The sequence below is a fragment of the Carassius carassius genome, chromosome 9 (genome assembly GCF_963082965.1).
Source record: "Carassius carassius chromosome 9, fCarCar2.1, whole genome shotgun sequence".
Classification (NCBI taxonomy): domain Eukaryota; kingdom Metazoa; phylum Chordata; class Actinopteri; order Cypriniformes; family Cyprinidae; genus Carassius; species Carassius carassius.
This window is the reverse complement of record NC_081763.1, coordinates 28,762,181-28,787,335: the sequence shown is the minus strand read 5'-3', so window position 1 is coordinate 28,787,335 and position 25,155 is coordinate 28,762,181. Positions and strand designations below refer to the sequence as shown.

Here is a 25,155-nt window from a genome sequence, read left to right as displayed (position 1 = left end):
TGATTAATTTACATCACACTTAAAACAATTAAGCTGTGGGTGACAGATTCATAAACATTGTGTTCAGACAGACAGCAGTATTCCACCACTACAAAAAAACTCCCTTTTTGATAATTTCATAGCTGAGCCATTTCTTTTAGTTTCATGTATAGTTCTGATGCAGACTCCCAGTTCTCTGGCTTCTGTAACTGATTGTGTTCCATGGCAAAGTCCAAGTACTCCTGCATGTTAGGGTCTCCACAAGGAGTCATTGACAGGCTAGCCTCAGGAAGGGCATCCAGTTCAGCCTGTTCGATTTGAAATCCGCAGTCTCTGGAGCCAAACCTATGTTAAATAGAAAACATAAGCATTTCTTTTCATGTAAACTAAAACGTTAGAATAATACTTTTATCTGTTTATAATCAATGTATCACCTGTGTGGTAAGTAGTAGAGTTCATTGGGCACTCCTCCTGGACATGCTGCTGTTCTGGAAGGGCGAATCCTGTGACTGTTCCACAGTCTCACACACTCATCCAAGTCCTTCTGAATAACATCACCAAAGCAATATCTCAATAGGCACTGATGCTCATGACTCCCGTTGAAGTATCCGGCTTCTCTAAGGTCTGCAAATAACTCCATCCAGAACTGAGACCTATTGAAATTGATACAAATTGTAGTTATACTTGTAACCATATACACATATGTTTGAATAATAAAATCAAAGATTAGTCGTAATAAAATTTATGGTCTGCATCTTTTGGTCATTCGATTTTCTTTTTTTTTTCATTACTCGTTAGAATGACCAAAAGATGCAATGACCCTTTATGAAGACCACTCACCTTCCCTTTCTAAATATAGACCACCAGGACTCAATACGCTGGTTATTTATAGATGAGCCGTACATGTGGCTGGATGCGCCAGAGTAGTAGTCACTGTGATGGTGGCGTAGGGTACATTGAATTGCAGCCATCGTGCCGTTCTCAGTGCCACAATCAGTCCTCAGTCTCATGGGGATGACACCGAGGTTTCGCACACATGACATGAAAAAGTGAGCAATCACTGTTGGGTTATTGTTTGTTGGTCCACATTCAAGCCACAGTACTTTACGTGAAAATCCATCTATGCATCCCGATATGGCCAAACCGAATGGCTTAAGTTTATCATAACCATCTGCGTGCCACATATAGTTAGGTCCCATTGAGTGGTAAGTTCTTCTTGTAAACCTTCTGCGTGTTCTGCTCTCACACCCTCGAGGATTAAGCTCCCGGAGCATATTCATCACATCATCCCTCTTCACTCGAAAATTGTACTTTTGTTTAAGTACCTGCCACATCGTGCGGTAGCCAAATAGTTGTCCAGGTCCACGAAGTTCCAATCTGATGGCGTTACTCACGGAGTTTAGAGAGGAATAAGACTTTCTGCGGTACAACCCGGCTTCGTTCAGTTTACTTTTAAGAGTCCTCAAGCTGATGTTTACACCGTGTAGACTTGACATCATGTCCACGATTACAGCGTACGAGTGGCCCTCGTTAAAATATTGAACACATTGATGCAGTATGTCTGATGTTTCCGTCTGGTCCGCGTCCTTTAGGAACTCCAAACACCGACCACACGCAAAGCAAAACCGCGTTAAGCTGCTCATGTGTTTGCCACAAAACGGACAAAACATCCCTCGGTCGCAGTCCATGCTCGATCACCATAAACTTTAAGCCATTTACTCCACAACACGAATTTACCGCGCTCACTAACAACAACGACACCTTTCACCGCGTCACTTCCGGTGTGTGGTACATTCCCTTTCCGTGAAGAATCTGTCATTGTAAAATTGTTTCGGGACTGGTAAAAGTGTTTTGCGTCTTGTTAATTTTTTTCTAAAATGTAAATTTGTTTCGTCCTTGGTAAAAGTGTTTTCCCCATGTAATTGTGTTTTATGATTGGTAAAAATGTTTTCCAAAATGTAAATTTGTCTCGAGCTTTGTAAAAGTGTTTCACACTTTGTAATGTTGTTTTGCACTTCCCGGCCACGGTACCTCAACCATATTAAAATCACTGTAATATAACAACCTTGAGTGATTAATAGCTTTTACAAAGCCAGCAAAAGCATAATGACACTTATTACTAGCTCTGCTCTTATGCTCTATATTTAAATTCTCATTATATATTCTGTGCATTTAAAGATAATGTATTTTGTTGGGTTATTTGTAATGGGTGACCTAGATGGGCGTGCATGTTTTATGAGAAATGACTTATACCAGTATTTGAAGACAATATTCTGAAAGCAAGCCATGCTAAGCAGGAAAAGTCTGAGCCTTTTGTGTTACCTGATATATTGTAGAATAGAAATAAAACTCAGGAAATATTTGAATTAGTATGATGGTGATTAGTAATCCTGTCAGATGATAATTAAAGTGTTTGCTTGTGTTTATGTGGTCCTGACTGAGCTTCATTTGCATTTGTTGCACAGTCTTTTTTAGGGATCTCAACAAATCAGTAGGAATGAGTGCACAAACAAAATACTGTGACGCACTATATACGCAGCTTTATTTCCCTACAATCTGTTGTTTTCATTTACTGACCCATTTGTAGGTGGCAGCACCATAAACATCATCTGTCAGATGAAGTCAGCATATAAAGACAACATTTGTGGTCTCCACTAGGACTGTTATGTGTTTTTCCCACAACTGAGCACATTTTATCACAAGAAAAGCCCTAACCAACATTGTTATCTGGAATCGGGTTGTACTGCATTGTGCTGTTTATTTCTTGTAGATAAAGGACAACAAATAGAGAGGTTAATTGCAATATTGCCAAAATCCCATTATATTCACATTATAAGGATGTTTGTAAAGGTACTGACTGACAGTATCTTTGTTGAGACTGATCATGGGTGATCAGTTTTGGGCATTCATCACCTGAGCTGTAAAGGTCATGTGGATAATTGTGCTGGAAATGCAGGAAAAGGATGTGCTGACATGCTGCCAATGCTGCTTGGAACCAAAAAATATGCCCCAAGTCATTCACTAGTGAGAATCCTGAGCTGTGACCATTGTTGCCAGGTTTCACTAGAGAAATAAGCCCAAAATAAACAATGCCTGGTTTTATGGGAGAATGCACACAGTCTGTACATCACAAATAGGGTTAAAAAGTAATTACGATATGCAAAAGATTTTTATTTATTCTCATTCTTTGAACCATTTTGTTTCTCCTTTAACTACCGTTGCATATTAATAAGGACCAAATGAGCTGCATTATTACACTGAAATAAAAATTACGATTTTATTCTCCTCAAAACATATAAGACAGGTGTATCATGGCTATCTAAATAAGATATGATTTACAATTATAATATGTGTATATTGACTACTAAACATTTCTTACTGTCGCATTGTTATGACATGAACATGCTGAATCAAAATAATTCAGATGTCAAAAGAGGCTAGTTAGTAAAAAAAAAAAAAAAAGTTACAATCAGTTTATGGGTTTAGTAACAGTCTTTAAAGCATGCAGGTCAACTGTGTGGTTGCAATGTATGTTTAAGGGTTAAATGCATACAGTTCTGTCATGTGTAACAGCACCATTTCTGTGGAAACCGTGGTCTGTGTGTTTATTGCTTCTGCTACTGCAGTCACAGAGCTCCTTCAAACAGTCAGAGCACTGACAGAGAAACACCACACACTCAGTAACACTGAAGTGGTCATACGTTTTGTTCTGTGGCCGCCAACCACTAACAAGCCCAAACACACAGCTGACTTGATCAGCTAGAGAAAAAATGTCACAAATATGGCTGGATGCTGTTTTAACAAGAATCCATCTGCAGTGGGAAAGCAAGGCTCCTTGGCTGTCCATCATCAGAATTGCAGAGGGGATCACAAACAGCAGAACAGCATTACGAATTTATGATCACTCTTACAATATCTGACAAACAATTTTCATGGTCATGGTCATGGTTTCATCTTGTCCTTTGAGATGGTGTTTATATGGAGACTGCCTGCTGTGGAAATTAAAGAGAAGAGAATATCATTATGGCTCCCAATGCTGTCTTTGTTGTCAGGAGCCATCACAGCTGGCGTGCACCTCTCATCACGCAGCAGAACCTCCCACAGTCCCTCCGCTAATCACGGTAAATCAAATTCGTTACCACACTGTGACAGGCATAAAGTGCTCTGCACATTTAAATGACCTATTAATACAACATTAAATGGTTTTAAACATGGTTAAACATTGTAGTGTTTAAATTGTTTAATTTTATGGGAGTGAATGTACAGTTGTAACAATGTACAAACTTCATAATCATCTGGAAGAAGGAGGCGGGAACCAGCGGACAATCAAATGATATTTTAATGACAAAATAAAGACAAAACAGCGCGTCAGCCCCTCACGGACGACTGACGCGCACAAATAAAAACCAAACACAACTAAAACCCAGGCCTGGTCCTCTCTCGTCCGTCACTGTGGTCGCTCCTGTTTTATATCCTTCCATCTCCTCCGTGGGACTCGAGACCTGTGGGTCGAGCAGGTGTCGCTCATTTTACAATCACTCCACCGGCCTCGCTCCTGTTCCCACGGCTCTCGGCCCCGCTCCACTCGTCACAACAGTGCTCTTTCCATCTTCAATACCCCGACTGAGGTGTCCTTGAGCAAGGCACTGAACCCGCAGCAAAAAATGGCTGCCCACTGCTCCGGGTGTGTGTTCACAGTGTGTGTGTGTGTGTTCACTTTGGATGGGATAAATGCAGAGCACTAATTCCGAGTATGGGTCACCATACTTGGCGCCATATCACTTCACTTCACTTTTTCACTTATTTATAATAAAATTATAAAGAACCTTTAAAGACAGCTTCTCAAGGCACTTTACAGGGTAAAAACAAAATGCACAACAAACATTTAAGAAAAAATGAATGGTAAGACTTAAGTTCCATTTGTTAACATTAATTAACAAGGAGACAATACTTCTAAGCATTTGTTAATCTTAATATCTACTGTTAATTTCAACATTTACTAATACATTAAAAGAAACTATCAATGAACCTGAGCTAACAATGAACAGTTGTATTTTTGTTATCTAACATGAACAAAGATGAATACATACTGTAACAGATGTAATAGTTCCCTTTCAGTCGGTCACTCTCGACGCCACGTCGGTGACCGACGAATATGGGATATCGCTTCGATAGACCAATCTACTTTGAGTGTAAACTAAATGAGCCAATGCACATTGGCATGCAATTATTGCATCCAGCTGCCGCTGATCACTGCGTGAGAATAAGAGAGCAGCAGGTACAATGCATACCAGCTTTTCGCTTCGAAGCCGAGCGACAGTGTCGTTCTGCTTACCTTGAACTGTGTCTACGGTGAACTGCGAGTTCAGCACGCTCTGGGAAGCTTCCTGTGTTGGCGGGACGGCGCTACAGCGGCGGTCGTTCCAGTATCGAGTGGGTTGCACACTTCAGGCTGCACTATCCCTGTCGTGTGGCAAGCGGCCATCTCCCCTGTGCGCCTCAGCACTGAAAAGAGCAATTTCCTAAAAGAGCAAATTTTCTCTAAAAGAGCTTCACGGGTGCGTCTTTTTAAAGACGACGGGTCCAAGTTACACCGGCCTGTCGCCGAACCCTCAGTCCGTGGTCAGATCTTGCATTTCTCCGGGCGGGGGTGCCCCTAGAGCAGATCTCCAGGCATGCTGTGGTTTACACGGATGCCTCCACCACCGGCTGGGGGGCCACGTACAACGGGCATGCAGTCTCAGGGGTTTGGACGGGCCCGCAGCTGCATTGGCACATCAATTGCCTAGAGTTGCTAGCAGTACAACTTGCCTTGAACCGTCTCAAAGGTCTCTTACGAGGCAAGCATGTGCTGGTCCGAACGGACAACACTGCGACCGTTGCGTACATCAACCGACAAGGTGGTCAGCGCTCCCGTCGCATGTCGCAACTCGCTCGCCACCTCCTCCTTTGGAGTCAGAAGGTTCTGAGGTCACTTCGTGCCATTCACATTCCAGGCCTGCTCAATCGTACAGCTGACGAGCTGTCTCGAGCAATGCTCCCGGGAGAATGGCGACTCCATCCCCTGACGGTCCAGCTGATTTGGAGACGGTTCGGAGTCGCTCAGGTCGACCTGTTTGCTTCTGCAGAGACCTCTCACTGCCAGTTGTTCTACTCCCTGACCGAAGGAACTCTCGGCACGGACGCACTGGCACACAGCTGGCCACGGGTCCTACGCAAGTATGCGTTTCCCCCAGTGAGCCTTCTCGCACAGACACTGTGCAAAATCCGGGAGGACGAGGAGCAAGTCTTGCTAGTAGCACCATACTGGCCTACTCGGACCTGGTTCCCCGAACTAGTGCTCCTCGCGACAGCCCCTCCTTGGCCAATTCCTCTGAGGAGGGATTTACTGACTCAGAGACGTGGCACCATCTGGCACCCGCGTCCAGACCTTTGGAAACTCCATGTCTGGTCCCTGGACGGGACGCGGAGGTTCTAGGTGACCTACCCCAAGAGGTAGTGAACACCATCACTTCGGCGAGAGCACCGTCTACGAGACACGCTTACGCCTTGAAGTGGAACCTGTTCGTTGAGTGGTGTTCTTCTCGCCGAGAAGACCCCCGAAGATGCCCGATTGCGGTCGTGCTATCCTTTCTGCAGCAAGGGTTGGAGCGAAGGCTGTCTCCCTCCACCCTCAAAGTCCAGGTTGCCGCTATTGCTGCGTACCATGACCCCGTGAATGGGAAGTCTCTGGGTAAGCATGACCTCATCGTCAGGTTCCTTAGAGGGGCAAGGAGGTTAAATCCTTCCCGCCCCCCCTGTATACCCTCTTGGGACCTGTCTCTAGTGCTTAAATCACTACAGCAGGGCCCATTCGAGCCTTTGCATTCAGTTGTGCTAAAGTTTCTTTCATTGAAAACTCTGCTCCTGCTTGCACTGGCCTCCATCAAGAGGGTAGGGGACCTGCATGCATTTTCGGTCGACGATTCGTGCCTACAGTTCGGGCCGGCTGACTCCCAGGTAATCCTGAGGCCCCGGCCGGGCTACGTGCCCAAGGTTCCCACTACACCCTTCAAAGACCAAGTGGTGAACCTGCAAGCGCTGCCCCTGGAGGAGGCAGACCCAGCCCTGGCTTTGCTTTGTCCCGTCCGAGCATTAAGGTGCTATGTAGACCGGACACAAAGCTTCAGGACCTCAGACCAGCTCTTTGTCTGTTACGGAGGCCGGCAGAAGGGGAGTGCCGTCTCTAAGCAGAGGATGGCCCACTGGATTGTGGATGCCATAACCCTGGCTTATCAGGCTCAGGGTGTGCCCTGCCCGTTCAGGTTGCGAGCTCACTCAACTAGAAGTGTTGCATCCTCCTGGGCGCTGGCTCGTGGCGCCTCGCTGACAGATATTTGTAGAGCTGCGGGCTGGGCGACCCCTAACACGTTCCCTAGGTTCTATAGCCTTCGTGTAGAGCCGGTATCCTCCTGTGTTCTCACCTCAAACGGGTAGTGGCACCTAGAGGCCCCGGTTAGTGTCGGCTTGCTTAAACCGCTCCAGAGTGTCCGTATTGTAGACCCTGTTGAGATCCTCCATCAACCTAAGCAGCTGGACGCAGCGGAACGTCCGGCGCCAGACCTTCATGATGAATCTGTGAGAACCATGGAAGGGTGGGTTCCATATTGAGACCTAAGCGGTACTCATATGTGTATAGTCCACGGTATAGCCTTAGAGCCCGTGTTTCCCCGGCAGACTTCTGCCTTCCCAAGAGGGTTCTAATCACCTCAAATTTCTCCGTATACTCCTAAACGGATGCTATATGTGTATTTGCCTCCTTCAGGAAGGATGGGGCTTCCGCAGCGTCCCGGCTCCAAGCGGGCCGGGTACGTTTTCCCAGTGTTATCCAATCTCACCCAGTGAGGTAGTGCTTTGACAACGGGGAGTGGAGCTACTTGTTCAGAGCCCCGGCCTACACCTAATAGGGGCGCAGGCGGCTCGCACAGGGCACTGGAAGGGGCAGCACCCATGGCGCTTTGATAGGGATCCCATATTCGTCGGTCACCGACGTGGCGTCGAGAGTGACCGACTGAAAGGGAACGTCTCGGTTACGTATGGTAACCCTCGTTCCCTGAAGGAGGGAACGGAGACGCAACGTCCCGTCGCCATGGTTGCTGTACCGCCGCTGAGCTGCCGGGTCCCCGGCTCGGCTCCTCAGCGAAAAACTGGTATGCATTGCACCTGCTGCTCTCTTATACTCACGCAGTGATCAGCGGCAGCTGGATGCAATAATTGCATGCCAATGTGCATTGGCTCGTTTAGTTTACACTCAAAGTAGATTGGTCTATCGAAGCGATATCCCATATTCGTCGGTCACCGACGTGGCGTCTCCGTTCCCTCCTTCAGGGAACGAGGGTTACCATACGTAACCGAGACGTTTTTGTTAGTTAATGCATATAACGTATTGTGAGCTAAAGTGTTGCCAAATATATTTAAATCAAACTAAAATTAAAGGGGATTTTTCTTAATTTACTAAAATATTAAAAACTCGTAATGTACTATCACTTGGCCAGTTCTATTATAAGCACACGCTGCAAAAATGACTTTCCTAATAAATACTTATGCCATGTTTTTCAGTGAAAAATATGAACATTCTTAAAGCAACATACGTTTACTTGAAGTATGATTGTATAAAATATTTAAGACTTGTTTTTCAGAGATTCAGATTATTTAACTTTTTTTATCCATTTCATGTATTTGTTTTATTTGATATTGTATTTTAATGGAAAGCAGAAAGTTTTTTTTGTTTTTTTTTTGCATTTCATTTTATGATGACTCTGTAGCTAAAGTTTTCCACTTTCTCAAACAAGATGTGGTTGTAGACTCTCTTAACTAGACATAAATAGATGTGTTGTGAGAAGATGAGTGGTGGCCATGAGTGTTACATCCCTAATTCCCTAATGGATCCTGTCTTTCTGAGCTCTGACACACTAAAGCCTATAGAGATTAATAAGACCTCTAAAGTGTCCTCCACTGAGAGAGTTGATGCATTGCTGGCTAAAATAGCAAGCAGAGGTCTTTATCCACCTTCACATAGCTCTTACAAAGTAAAAAGCAGAGCATTCATTTGCGATATTGAGAGTGTGGTATTTTGGACCAAGATTGTTTTATTCCTCTTGTCAGCTGTGTTGTTCAAACAATTGCTCGCAAAACCGTTCTTGCATTACATTTAATACAACAATTTATGTAAGAATGGTTTTATGAAGTATTCTCTCTGATGAAATGGCTGGACAGTAAAGTCTTTTTGCAAATTACAGCTGATAACATAATCTGATCGGCCAAAACCCATACATCAGTTCGGCTGGTAGTCTCCTTTTGTGATTATTTGATTGTCTCACAAGAGCTATTATGAAAACATTGTGTTCGTTGGAGAATGTGGCTTGTAAATGTATGACTTAATTATGTAAAGGAGACTCATCAGTCTCTTGGCAGATCACTACTGCCCTCTCTTGCCTTTAAAGACAAGAATCCTCCCATGATGCCATGATTCCCATGAATGATACTGGAAGCCTCACACATTTAAGTTATAATTTATATTAGTTATATCTTATGTTAAAAATAAGATGTATAGAAGTGAACTGAGGTTGCAATGCAGTCAACAACAGCTTCCATGGACTTTCCTCTCACTGAACTGGAAGTGAATCTATTTTCTAAATGCATGTTATACAGTATTTGTTGTTTTATTGTGAACATTTCATCCGTGCATATGTTTACTTATTTAACAAATATATTTTTTCTTTTATTTATTTGTTTAACTAATCCTTCAATGCAGTGGTTCCCAATTTCCGGTCCTGTTGCCCATGACTTCTCTGAGATGCATTATTGATATATAATGTGTATAATGCTGTTGCAGGAGGATCTGAATGAATTTTTTTTTTTTTTTTTACGCGTTTTGTCAAGTGAAGTGAGCGTGCTTAGGGAATAGGGAGCAGTGAGCACTGCATAGGGACTCTGTTAAACAGAACACAGCTCAGTTCATGGCTCTCTCTCCTAACAAGCTGATGATTTGAATCAGCATCAGGACCAGAATTAATAACCACTGCTTTTATGGTAAAATTTTCTAAAGCAGCTAAAATAAATCTGCTATTGGTTGGACAAACAGTCCCTGCTCAGACTCACACCATTGGTTGACCCAGTGTTGCTGTGTTAAACTGGCACTTATACAAACAATGTTTCTTCACATTTCAGGGAAATCAGTATGTGGATTGCTTATAGTTATGTTTGCACATTAACCTGGAATAGGACCAGGTATTTTAAGATCCAAAAGATAACATACAACTTTAATCAAAATAAAGTTCAAATTCCCCAATAAATCCCCACGAAATTAACTAAAGTTTGAAACGTGAAAAGAAAATGAGTACAGATCTGCTTCCTTTCCTCAGTTCCACTGCACTAATTAAGTAATAAGTACATAATAATGCACTAATGAGTACATTCAAATTAGCAGTCATAACCCAAAAAGAATACTATATTGCCTTACCATGTTCAGATATACAGCATTTCTTTCATGAAAAGCCTTAATAAATAATAAATACATCCCAGTTTATTCCAACTTGCCTGTATTTTGTGAAAAACAGTCGATCAAAAGAAATGCATCGCTGCATTAATCCATCAGGTTATAGCCGCACAACTCACAGCAGCCATGCGAGTGCACATACTGGCAGCAGAGTCCTGCACCTGTGCTCTCTGTGTGCAGTGAATGAGGGCTAGAGACTGACATGAGGGCCTCTGGGCCGGTGGTACAAAACCAGGACCAGTCCCAAGATGCAAATCAGCCCCCAGACCGAGTTTTGGAGTCAGGGGAGAGGTGTTGTGTGATGGGCTGAATCTCAACCGATGCTGGTCTCATAGCTCACCTAACCCATTTATTCTCTCTGACTGACTTTATCAAGTCTATTCATTGTCTGGTTTAAAAAGACACAATTAAGCATAGTAATCAACATAAGGATTAATAAAATGATTGGTTTATGATTGTTGAAATCATTGCAGATCTCTTCACTTTGTTGGCATGTGTTCAAATTAAACATTGTCAATCTAGAATGAAGAAAACTGTGATAATTTACTTGGAATCAGATGTAATTTTTATGTTTCAAGAACAATACAGTAAAAGCAAAATGCAGAATTTAAACAAGATAACACTTTCACATCCTGAGAAAAACTCAATTTTTAGTGCCATTTAATGTGATCATAAGCATTATGTTATATAGCTATTCATGTTATTGTCATAATGTTATGAGCTTTTATCAGGGAAAAAAACACCCACCAAAACAGCTTTGATCCTGTGAGGACAGAAGAATCTTGAAAACACTGTCTAATTCACCATCAGGGACCGAGTCCGGAAAGCATCTCAAAAAAATACCCTGCCTCCTATCAACAATTGTAATTCCTCCTGGCCTCGTGATGTTTATAAAGGCGACTCCACAATCTGACCCGCAGATTACCACGAAAATCATCTGTCAGAAGGTAAGAAGCATGCTTTTTCTTCTCTTCTCTGTCTTTTAATCATGATTGTTGTAAATATTCATGGCCCTAAATATATAATTTTTGTAATGTCATTTTGTAGGCGCCAATAACTTTTCACATGAAAAAGTCACAATGAATTTGCCATCGTTTTGGTTTTAGAATATCTTTAAATATTAGAAACAAACTTTACATTTTTATTGTACATTTGTTGTTTTTGGTATTTTCTTGATCAGGTTTTTAAAAAAATAATTCTACAAGTTTTAATAAGTTAGTATAAAAGAGGTTTAGGGCCAAGCAATAATAATATATATATTTTTTTAAAATAAAATAAAACCATCTCAAGATTAAAGTCATTACAATCCAAGATCACACTAGTTCAATTCCAAGAAAAATTATGAAATAAAAAGTTGAAAATAAACTCATTAAATTATGAGGAAAAGATAGTTCTTTCAAGAAAAAGCTTGTTAAATGTTGAGAGAAAAACTCATTAAACTTCCAAATAAAATTATGAAAATAAACACATTTGTGTTGTGTTCATTTGAGCATTTCATTCAGTGTCTGCAGTGGTGTTGGTCCTAGGGAGTAGTGTAAAGGTAGCAGATCTTTCCAATAAGTGTAAATAGTAATTAGATGCTATTTATAATAATAAATAGTGACAGATACTATTTGCACCTCAGTATTGTTGCACATTAACAGGGTGCAATAATACCATAGTGTAACTTATTGTGTTAAAATTATTAAATTGAGCAACACAGCCCTATCTACCCCTAAACCAACCCAATTAATACATCATTATTAAACACTCGTTAGGCAATTGATTTCAACTTGTGATGGAAATTTTATTTCAACTTTTTTCTCCTTGAAAAAATGTGACATTAATCTTGCATTATAATGACTTTAATCTTGAGATGATTTTATTTTAATTATTGCGTGGCCCTAATCCTCTTCCATACTCTTCCATATGTAAGCAATGTCTTTTAACAAAGAATGTTTCTTAAAAAAATAAAAAATAAATAAAGATTTCAAAGGTGCTAAAACAGACTTAACTTCCTTTTCTGCACACTTTATCAAACAAAGTGGCCATTATTATACAAAGCTCAAAAAGAAATTCATAAATAGCGTCAATTCTAGGAATCCTCCTAATCAATTTCAATTCAAACTGAAGGTCTGGAATTCATGGCAGCTTTCATTGGCCAAGGCCCACCCATGAGGCCGTTTGACCGACACGTCAATCAACCAATCACAGTTCATTCACCGTCACGTTTCAGGGCATGGAAATGTCGCCACAATAATAGATCTGTGTGTAAAACTCTCTACGTATTTTAAAGATTCTATGCCACGAACTTTAAATATTTCAAATACATTTGAAAATCCAGCGTTTAGCTGATCCTGACAAGCGCTCATCTTCACAGTTGTAACATGATGACCTTCTTTAGTGAGGAGGTTTGGCGTCATGGCATCCTTGTTTCCAGGCAGAACGTTTAAGAACACGACACACACCTCTCGCAGAATTCCTGTCCAATTCTACCAATCAGACTATGACTTCGACACTCCTGAAGTGTTTCCACTTTTGCGTCCCATATGCATCAGACAATTAGCCAACGATCCGTGGGGGTGACGTCTGAAGCTGTGACTAATAAGGAGATACAGTAGCTATTTGTAAATTAATGTTGTCAAAATCAGGAGTATAACACTAATAGCAAACCAGTGGTAGGAAATAACAAAAAAAATGGAAAACTAAAAAAACTACAAGAAGTCAACTACATTTTAGAGTTTAGTTGCATAAAAAAAAAGCAAAAACTAAAATTCCTAATCTAAAGTGACAACGATTTTTTTTTTTTTTTTCTGCAGGGTGGTAGTCATTTATGATAGTGGTTTCATTCCTGCAAGTGTTTCTAGTTGGCAAAACTGATGATCAAATATCTATGTAGTCCATTATATAAGTTTCTTTGCAGTTTAATGTGATTTGTTGTGCACAGCGTGTTAATGCAATTCATGCTACTGGAGCTAGCAAATTATTTATTTTTTTATGTTGGACATTGTGAGTAGTGTTTCTGCAAATGCAACTGCATCATAGTGAAGTCTGTCCATATATATATATATATATATATATATATATATATGCTGAGGAAACAGGGCGGGAGTCATGTCTTGTACAACCCCTGATGGAAGTCCCTGTCGACAGGTGTTTCTGCACATATGTGTTCCTGTGTGCTTGTGTTTGTGCATTGACTGCACTCCTTTGGGGATATGCAGGAAAACATCCTCGAGGGAGATCCTCCTGTCTGTTTGTGATAGCTGAGTATTGTTGGTTCACAAAATGTGACATGATCCACAATTATTTCTCTGGTTTGTCTCAAGGACACAATGAGAAAACAATTTGTGACATCAGTAAATATAAAATAAGCGTAAAATATGATGAGAATGGTTCTGCTGAAATATATAATTTTATTTTGCAGACTTTACATGTTTTATTACATGGTACAAGCTGTAAAATGGTCCTCAGTTCCTCATCTGAAATACTGTTAAATTCATTAACGAATACCATGACAAAAAAATTATTTGTTGACATCCTTTTTTCCAATGATTAAGATGAGATGAAGACAAGACGAAACTGACATGACCTTATCATCATGCATTGTTTTCATGCTTTGGGTTGCCAAATGTCAGGAATTTAAATCCCCCTATCAGATGGGCATATTTTCAGCCCTTTGTTTTACTTTATCAGGTAAAACGTTTAGGTTTGTGCAGTATACTGTAAGCAGAATCAGCACAAAATGACTCAGGAGACAGACAGAAAAAAACACTGTGCACCTGATTTCAGTCAGTCTAATATTATATTTAAAAATGAATTTGTGAGCTTGGCATATTAGTAAGTTTACATGAACATAATTTTCCCTGTTCTTCTAGAATCTAATTTCAGCTCTTTGAACATCATGGAGGGTCGACTACGCCACGACACAAGATTCAGCTACATCTTCAGAAGCAGCCTGCCCTCCTCTAACCTGACGACCGATTCAGTCAATGCCACACATGTCTTCAGTGTGTTCGATGGGTGTGAAGAAATGGTGGCCGGTGTTGTTTTTGACCTAGCTATACAATGCTTCAACGTGATCATTGGAATACCTGCCAACATCCTGGTTCTCGCAAACCTAATAAAGACCCGAAATCAACCATTAACTTCTGATATCTTCCTGGGCTGCCTGGCGTTCATGGACGCCTACTTTGGATTCATGACAATTATAGCATTTCTCAATTTCTACCACTGGAGGAGCACTATGGGTTGGAGGTCTATGAAGTTCTCATACGGTGTGAAGGACACCAGTGGGCCGCTCTTCCTCTCCTGCGTCTGTCTGGATCGCTTTATAGCCGTACTCTTTCCCATCGCATTCGGACAGTTGAAGGCAATCAAATACAGGATCGGCCTGACCATCGTGGTTCTTCTGCTCACTTTTGCTTATGCTTCGGCCAAATCCATTGGTGGCCTACCAAACTTTGAGAAGGTTTTCACTGGTGAGGTCTTGTTTGCGTTCACCTGGATGGTGGTGTGTAATGTGGCCATCCTCTGGGCCCTGAAACGCTCACGAGGTTCTGGTAAAGATGAGATGAATCCTATGAAAAGAAAGGCCTTTAAGATGGTGCTGTCTATTTTGATCATAATCATAAGCAACTATCTCCCTCCAGTGGCTCTGTTCCCCTTTGAAGACCACTATCCCCATAAGGTCTTCACTTGCTATGTGCAGCCAGTATGTTTTGCCTTCGTAAACATCAGCAGCACTATCCAGCCTTTAACTTACTTATCCCGCTTAGAGAAAGTACCATTCTTACCAGAATCTTGTGCAGAGAAGGTAAGCTGCAAGGAAAAAGAGAAGCCCTTAAACAAATGATGACCTTCCTCTAATACGAACATACAGACACTGATCATAAAATGTAAAGTAGTAGCTGCATTTCCATAGTTCTTCCCTTTTCAAAATAATCATGTAAATAAGGAGACAACTGAATCTAGAATAAACTGAACTTGTTAGGTGTTTATAATTACAAATAATTATTTAACTTGATGTTTTCAGACTCATTTTTAGATATGTTATTAATTGTAATTTATACATAGTTTCAAATGTTCAAGCCTTAATGTATCTTGTTTAAATCTGAAAAATAAAACATGCAAAGATTCATTTAAAGAGTTGTGGCGCCATCCTGTGTTACAGACAAGAACATAAAAAAGATAAGTTGTTTGTTATCCCAGACATAAATCGATATAAATCTTTTCTTTAAATGTTTATTTTACATCCATAATTTAAAAATGTATCCTGTATAAATGTATAATTTAACTGACACATGACATTTCAACAGGCCATCTTTCTGTCTCAGTTGTGTGTCACTTTAAGAGTCATCAGGTCTAAACTACCAGTAATGAACAGATAAGGTTTCTTCCGCATTACCTAGATCAGCAAATCAGCATGATATAAAGATAAACTAATTTAAAATTCATTATTTATTGTCAGTTTTGTGTCATGTTACTTCAATCTTTAGACGTCCCTGGTTCAGTCAAATCACTACCACCCCACTGATCCAGATGTTTGTGCTGGATGATGAGCAAACTGGCCTTCCAGAGAAAAGTGGTCTGCACTAGTTTTTCACAGGAAAGGTAAGCTGTCATTGAGCAGGTTTGTGATCTATATGTTTGTGATTGCTTTCTACAATAGGAAAGTGATTGCCCTGTTTGTCTTTCCTCAATGTATTCCACAGATTGCCGTTTTTGTCTTTCCTCAATTTCCAAGTTGGAGAGCCTGCATTCTCAGAACATCTCAGTGAAGACTAAACTAATGAAGAAGAACATAGTAAGTGGTTTGTCATTTGTAATTTGTCATTTTAAGGAGAAGTATCCACTGGACAGAGCCAATTTCAGAAATAATTTTGTAGTGTGCAATTTCAGTGAAATTTTGACTAAAAGGAGTTTTCTGTATTCATGGCACAGGTGATTGGGTAAAATGTGTTTCTGGAACTGGGTGCCCATTAGGCCAGTCTCAAGCATTATGATCGATAACACCTTTAGTAACTTTCTACTGTAGGTATGTTCTGGCAAAAAGTTAGAACACAAAGCAACCATTTAGGTCATGATACAACCACATCAGAAATGTGTATTAAGCACACATAATTTAAACAAATAAGAAATTAAATTAGATTTAAGGGATTAAAGGTGTGATCTGATGCCCATTTTACACAAGTTGATTCTTTAGGGTCTTAATGAGAGTCTGTAACACAGTCTGGATAATATTTCTCAATGGTAGTGTAAAAAAAAACAATTTTTTTTCCCCTGTCAAAAACAGCTCTTTTCAAAGTAAGCGTTTTGTAGCCTTTTTCTTTAAATGTTAATGAGCTCTGCTGACCCCGCCCCTCTTTTGCAAGCCACTAGTGATGGGAAGTTCGATTCTTTTCCGCGAACCGGTTCTTTCGGACGGTTCGATTCAATGAACCGGTTGAAAAAAACGGTTCAGCGGTTCTTTTACGCTCGGCGATGACGTAATGGCGTCATGTCTATCATATATATATATATATATATATATATATATATATATATATATATAAGTCAGTAATCATAACTTTAGTCAGTTAAAAACCTCATAATCATGAAAAGTTTACATTTAAGTCTATGAACGTATGTTTCGCCAGATTGCCCTTCATCCAAGCCCTTGTTTACCTGCGCTCATAACATTAGCACAGAATCAGTTCAGAATCAATCACCAAAAGAATCAGTTCGTTCAGACGCTCTGTATGTCGGTCTGCTTCACGCTGAATCACGCATGCATGTATCTTCAGCCCCTCGGCTCTTGAATCAGACGCGTCCGAAAGAAACGGTTTTCGGTTCAGTGTACTGATGATCCGAAAACCGATGCAACCGGTTCTTGACTCGAGAACGAGAATCACTCTAACCAGCACGTGCTGCAGTTCAGTTTCATCAGCTGCTCTACTCGTGTTCATGTTCTGTTTACTACAAACTCAATTTGTGAATGTGTCATCATTAATATATACAGTACAGATATTTCATAAATCATCCCTTATTCCTATTAAACATAGAGTCTTAATTATTGTCCAACTTCCATCAAAACCCCTTTGGCCTATACATTATCTACAATATACAGATTAGAAACATTCATCTTAAAAAAAAAAAAGCTAAATAAAATATAGTTATTTTATCACACTTTCCGATGTTTAACAAAATACTTAAAAAAATTACACGCATGCGCAGTATCATCAGTTCATCGGTTCTCAAATCGGACGCGTCCGACAGAAACGATTCTTGGTTCAGTGTAGCCTACTGGTGATCCGAAAACCAATGCAACCGGCTCTTGACTCGAGAACGAGAACTGCTCCAGCAGTGGGCGTGTTCGTTAGTCATCTGGCTCGGCTCGGTGTTCATCTTCAGTTCGATCTTCACAGCAGTTCAGTCAGTGTACTGTCAGAGTACATGAATTACTCCGGGATATTGGTTTATTCTGACTCAGAGGGAGTGTCACCGGTTAAATTGAATGATTCATTCATGAATCGGACATCACTATCGGACATCACAAGCCACTCTCAGAGAGACCGTTTTCTTTGATTGCATTCATCGTGAAACTTGCTAATTAGCACATTATTAAGAAAGGCGATTTGCAAAGATTCATTAAAAAGATTCATAAAAAAACTTTGCTTACTCACTTCTTCTGGTGAAGCTGTACCACGAATGATTTGCACAAACATAGACGCATTTAGGTAGATCAAGGGTGCATTCCCTTCAGAAACAAATGTAATCTACTGCATTTTCAGTGTCTTAGATGTCAGGAGTAAATGAGGACTGCTATGTTCATTATAACACCCAACAACAGAATACCACAATCGCTTAGGACAGATTTTTGTCTACATCTGCTCTAGCTGTAAATGGTGGATTGATGACGTTCACTCAGGGCAGGTCTAAGGTAAGACACCAGTCCAGTCTATTCTTTCTTGTGAAGCCCACACGGAAGGGACTTAAACAGTAATTCATCGACTGGCCACTTGAGGATGGCTGCAAAAGGCAGTCAATCCCACAGACTCCCCATGTTAAGATGTCCAACTTTACAGCAGAAAAAAAAACGTTTATAGCCTGGTTCCAAAAATTATTTTGGTCTATATAGCTAATTTTGCCCTTCATGACAACTGTGAGAGGGTGATTTTTTTTTTATAACTCATCCGTTTAAATTATATTAAGCCTTAAAGTTCTACATCCATGTTTTGGTATAGTCTATGGCTGAAACACTACTGTCAATCAAACTATCTTGGGAGGGGCCTTTCTGTGTGACTCATCTGAGATCAGCTCGATTTGAGAAAGGGGTAAAGATTTTAGTAGATTAAAAAAAATGAATTAATGAATCGTTAAACAAATTGTATGTTTGAATGGGTCACTAGTAAAATACTTGTTTCATTCCTGTAAAAAATCAGCTTTTTAGAATCAGAAAGAAATGGTTGAGTGAATGATTCAAGGAAACAAAGACACTTGCTGCCACCGTGTACCAATGTAACCTGTCAGTATAATAATAAAAATAATTTTTAATATCACTCTTTTTATTCACGTCATTAAAACGGAACCTGAATTCTAAAAACTAACATGAGAAGTGGGTTTAACAGATCAACTCTCCCTATTGGCGAACCATTGAAATCTTGAAACAATAGGATGCAACAAAGCCTCAATATAATACTTAGCAAGTTTGAAACGGGCCCTGAACCACTTAAAAGATCGATTCGAATATCTATTTATATTTGAAATATACACAACATTTCTAAGTTTCATGATCCTGTTAAAAGAGGAAGTGCATGCAGGTACCTCCATTTCCATGAAATACAGTTTGTTTGTTTGTTTACAAATGAATAGGGGCATGAGTAGGCAGAAATGTATGCTGCATTCTGTTAAATGTAAACTGCCTTTAGAACATTTCCACATTTGCTTTGGACGCCTCATTGCAACTGTTATGTAGTGTTGGAACAATGTTATTATTCATTTATTTGCAAGAAACATACCACAAAGTATCACATATTTATTTATAGTATTGTAGATGCCACTGACCAATGTTTTATGGCCTTGGGAGTGTGGAATGGACATATTTCCCTCTTTCTGCTGCTTTTAATGTCCAAGCAGTAACAAGTGGAAAGTTTGAGAATATGTTCTCATTGTGCTGTCAGCCAGTGTATGTTATAAGTATGGTAATATGGAGGGGAGACTTGTAATTAAAAGAGCAAAACCTAGTCTAGTAATATGGAACATGGCAACAGTGGTAGGATTCCTGATTGGCGTTTCTAAGGGTATTTAGTAAAGTTTTAGTATATGGCCCTAACACACAAATTTAAACAGAATCAACCCATTGAAAAGTTTTGCATAATTAGCATAACTTAATTGGTTTCACGATTTTTAGGGAACAGCCCGTAGCACATTTTGCTTGATAATCAATTGTTTACTATCTGTAGTTTCTGTCAAAATAATGCACACTGATGTAATGTTTTGTAAGGTGCAAATTCCAACAAACAAAAATGCAAATCAAAAAAGGAAAGACCTCACACACTTATTAAATACGCCAAACTAATTTTTCATAACAAACCATGTGGTTAACATTTTAAATCTTCTGATGAAGACTTGCCTAAGTCTAAATATTAACCGCATGGTTGTTATAAAATCTTTAAGCATTTAGCAAGCTTGCAACTTTAATCCTTTTTTGAAACAAATTTCCTGTACCTGCTGATTGGTCCAAGAAAAGATCATACTTTCCAATTTGTTTGTAGCAAAGTATTAATTTGACTTCTAACTTATCCACCTTCATTATGAGACATGCTAGGATAGACTTTACCATTCCTCTGTGACCCTACAGCAGATAAAACAGTATGGAAGATGGATGGATGGATGAATAAAACTGTATAAGAGGGGAACTCAATCCTGCTCTTGAAGATCTACCTTAATTTAACAGTATGGAAGGTGGATGGATGGATAAGGGTTAACCCAAGTACAGTATCCATGAGCAATTCTTCTGGTTTATGGTCATTTATGCTGTTTGGAATGGAAATGGAGGCAGTTGTGGCCTAATGGTAAGAGTATTAGTTGTAACCCAAAGGTTGCAGGCTCGATTCCCAATACCAGCATTGAATGTAATGTAGAATGTAATGGGAATGAATGAACAGCACTCTCTTTCACCCTCAATACCCACAGAAGAAGTGCCCCTGAGCAAGGCACTGAACCCCCAATTGCTTGCAGAGTGCCGCAGCAAAAATGGCTACCCACTGCTCCAGGTGTGTGTATGTTCATTGCTCACTGCTCCTAATGTGTGTGCACACTTGAATGGGTTAAATGCAGAGTATGGGTTACTAGACTTGGTCTTCACATCACTTCACGCTTATCTTATAAAATTAGTGCCTCATGGACATAAAATGGCATGAAGGTATTCTGGTTACAGTATCCATGGTAAAGCTCAATCCTGCTCTTGAAGATCTACCTTATTTAAACACACTTGAACTAGGTAAATAAGGTTTTGGAGTTGGAGTAAATATTATATGCAGTTGTGTTAGAGGAGCAATAGACTCCATAGGGAAGAAGATCTCTAGGAGCAGGATTGATCCCCAATGGGTATGAACAGTTGAGACTTGCCTGTATCCTTAACAAATAATTAATGTATAAAATAACTTGTGTCACTTATTTCAAAATTAAAATAATAAGTGTTATTTCACAGCCTTGATAAATAATCATAAAATCAAGTTATCCAACTGGTCTGTATTCCATGAAACACTTCATCAAGAGATCATCAATCCTTAAAGTTGTAAATGCATATAGTAACTCACAGCAGCCATGCGAGTGCACATACTGGCAGCAGAGTCCTGCACCTGTGCTCTCTGTGTGCAGTGAATGAGGGCTAGAGACTGACATGAGGGCCTCTGGGCTGGTGGTACAAAACCAGGACCAGTCCCAAGATGCAAATCAGCCCCCAGACCGAGTTTTGGAGTCAGGGGAGAGGTGTTGTGTGATGGGCTGAATCTCAACCGATGCTGGTCTCATAGCTCACCTAACCCATTTATTCTCTCTGACTGACTTTATCAAGTCTATTCATTGTCTGGTTTAAAAAGACACAATTAAGCATAGTAATCTTTGTAATAATGCTGCACTGTACATTTGTAAGATGTATTCATTAAATACTGTTTATATGTTAAATTAAATGTTTTGTCAATTTGGAATGAGCAATTTAATTACTTCAAGGAAAATGGATGGTTTATGATCCCAAAATGGACAGGTGGGATGATTTCAGAAAGTAGAAACTAAAAGAAATGTATTTTTTCCCCACAAAAGCCCATCATAAAGTTGGATTCATATATGATTCAAACAATGTACATTCATCTTAAGCAGTAATTTCTAAAACAACACACACTGTGAGCTTTTACCAAGAAAACACCCATCAAAACAGCTTTGATCCTGTGAGGACAGAAGAATCTTGAAAACACTGTCTAATTCACCATCAGGGACTGAGTCCAGAAAGCATCTCAAAAAAAGACCCTGCCTCCTATCAACAATTGTAATTCCTCCTGGCCTCGTGATGTTTATAAAGGCGACTCCACAATCTGACCCGCACCTTTACGACTAAAAACATCTGTCTGGTAAGAAGCATGCTTTTTCTTGTCTTTTTTCTCTTTTCAATGTTATACTGTACATGGCTTTATATAATGTCATTACGTGTACCACAGGCTTTTTAAAATAAATGAATGGTTTTGGTAAAAATCCAGATAATGTTGCAGTTGTTTGGATTGAGCTTGGAGTATCTTTAACTATTCTGAATTAACTATCATTAATATTTCATATTACAATGTAAAATGACAGGTTTGGTATCGGGAGCTGGTACATTTGGTAAATTTTTAAGCTTTCAAGTGTTTGTATGATATGACCATTTTTTTCCCTTTTGTAACTATAGTATTAACAAAGTATGCTGATATTTCAAAAATGTTACTAGCTAGACAATGACAAAAAAAAAAAAAAATGTTTTAATAAAACACCAGATACTTGCTCTTTTGAACATGAAAAAACGATCATTTATCATTACAAAATGTTAAGACATTTAAAAATACAGGTGTAAAATAAGAAGAGAACATCAACAATATGAGCTGATTGAAACTGTTAAGTGATTTTGAAATGTTGCACAATTGAGACATCACATTGAATGCAATGCTGGAAAATGATTCTAGTTTCCACAACTGATTAACATTCCTCTGTAATTATTTTTCACTATAGGTAAGAGAACAAGAGTCACTACTAATAATATAAGATGTGTTACTCATGAGTCTTCTTCACTGACTGAAACCATTAGACAAAGAAGTTCTCTTTGCATTCATACTGCTGGGCCTCGACAAATTACTTGCAATATAGGGGCAACAGTGTCATAATATTAATATTACAAACATTATTATAATTATAATCAATTGAGCCTTAAATTCTTAGAGGTGCCAGGCTCACACACAATCAGTTTTTAACAGAGCATCTGCATAGTATAATGCTTTTGTTGAAAATAAGAGATTTTGAAACCAATCGCCTGGTGAGAGTTTTTTATTAATGGTTTCATTTATTATGAAACCTGATAAGCTTGACCTCTGTTGTACAGCACTATTAACAGACATTCATCGACCTACACTTTTGGCTTCAGTAGAAGTGACAGAGGTGGTGGGAAAGAAAGAAGTGCTTGGAGCTAATCACCAAAAATGACCAGTAACTCAATAAAAGGTGGCATTACCTTAAAACTGCTGCAAACTGCTTTTACCAACTGATGATGTTTTCTCCAAACAGGGACAGAATATATAGCCTGAAATCAGTCAAAAACACAACTTCTTTCATCTGTTCATTTGCTAAGCTGGTCCTGTTTTTGTCACAGCTGCAACAGAGAAATGGCTGGGTTGTAGTCAGCTATTTTGGATATTTCCTTACCACAGTGTTATGATTATGTCAGTGGAAAAATAAAGTTGTTTTAAATATAGCTTTTGCAATTGCATTTTAATGAAACAAAGACAAACTTTTTGTCTTTGAATCACACACAGTAAAACCAGGATTTTGCACTAAGGAAGTACATGGTCAATTCTGTGTTTCATGTTGACTTGTAATTGGGAATTACATTGATTTAGAGAAATGTTTCCCGACTGTGGTCCTTGAGTACCACAACATTAGACATTTTGGATGTCTTCCATTTCTAACACCCATTTCAGAAGATGAGCAAGCTGAATAAAGGATGTTTGATTATGGTGACACTTAAAGTATGCAGTGTTGGAGGTACTTTGGGACCAGGGTGGGGAACCACTCACAACAGACTTCTCAAGTAACTTTGACTTATCAAATATTCGAACTTATCAAAATCTAATTTCCATTGTTCACATCTAGCTGGTTGATGTCCCCAGAGGTGAAGGAGAAAAACACAATTGATTAACAGTGTCAATCCCTGGGAACCTCCTTATTGTTTAGCAGAGGTGCCACTGGAGAGCGTTTTGCCTGAAGGCAAAGGGAGTAGGTCAGGGACATGCGCTGGGTCACAGGGGCCCCTCTGAGGCCCCAGTGGACAAGTGGTACAGAGAATGACATGACAAGAACACATTGAGCTCACTGTCCCTTTAGGTTTAACTGGGTGGTGCTTCCCATACGCTCCTCTATAAAGGAGACAGATGAATCCCAGAAGTTCCACAGTCTTTCACATATAATGTTTTATAGTAATTAATAAATGTGCAAAACAAGTGAAGTTTTGATATGCATTAAAGTTTAACTAAACTTTTTTTTTTTTTTTGTGACTTACTGTGCAAAATAAGTGGATTAGGGAGACACACCAAAAGTACAATGTTGGGGGTACTCCAGGGTTGGTGAAACACTGTGTTAATCATAAATTGAAATCATGCAACCATGCAACAAAATACATTTTAATTTTGTATCAATACTATTGTAATACAATGTACAAGTGCAGCTGCCTCACATATACCTCACCAAGCTAGCCCTTATATATCCAAGCTGAGGAAACAGGGCGGGTCTCATGTCATTTTTGTATGGACCCCAATGGAATTCCCTCTTGACAGGTGTTTCTGCACAGATGTGTTTTTGTGTATTCTGTGTACCTGTGTTTGTGCAGTGGTGCCACTACTCTGGGGATATGCAACGGGATAACAGGATAATATCCTCAGGGGTAGACACTGTTTGTCATAGCTGATGTATTGCCACAAAATTTGAGATGATCTACAAATTGCCCTTAAGACTGAATCCGGTCAAATTATCTTTACTAGACAAAATTATTACCACTAAAGAAACTGTAGAATAAGGGGAGCCAACCTTCATTCTGGAGGGGGTATACCTTCCTGCAGACTTAAGTTCCTGCCCTTCTGCAGCACATCTTACTTTTATTTTCAAGTAATCCTGAACACATAGATTTGCTGGTTTAGGTTTATTTGATTAGGGTTGGAGCCAAACATTGCAGGACAGATACCCTCCAGAAGCAGGACTGGTCACCATGCAAGGATCTTTCTTAAAAAAATAGAAGATCTAAATCTGAAATTTATCTCATAAGAAATGTATCATTAATGTCAAATGGCATTCAGAATATTTTAATATGTTAATATGTTCAATTAACATAATCATTTCCTTTTCGCTTATTCCAGAATTTCATTTGTGGTTTCAGTTTCTCATTTTTC

General features: G+C 39.6%; 2 protein-coding genes across 2 annotated transcripts; one reads left to right on the top strand and one right to left on the bottom strand.

Moving 5' to 3' along the window:
- Positions 1–26: 26 nt before the first annotated feature.
- Positions 27–1,709, bottom strand: LOC132149510 (uncharacterized). The gene is made up of 3 exons (XM_059558825.1): positions 820–1,709; positions 414–632; positions 27–324 (listed from the first exon to the last, which is right to left on the bottom strand). The coding sequence occupies exons 1-3, from the start codon at positions 1,665–1,667 to the stop codon at positions 117–119; spliced, it is 1,275 nt and encodes a 424-aa protein (XP_059414808.1). The 5' UTR covers positions 1,668–1,709; the 3' UTR covers positions 27–116.
- A 12,690-nt stretch (positions 1,710–14,399) lies between these two features.
- On the top strand, positions 14,400–15,350 carry LOC132148664 (G-protein coupled receptor 183-like). The gene has a single exon (XM_059557364.1). It carries the CDS (start codon positions 14,400–14,402, stop codon positions 15,348–15,350), a length of 951 nt encoding a protein of 316 aa, XP_059413347.1.
- The last annotated feature ends 9,805 nt before the right edge of the window (positions 15,351–25,155 follow it).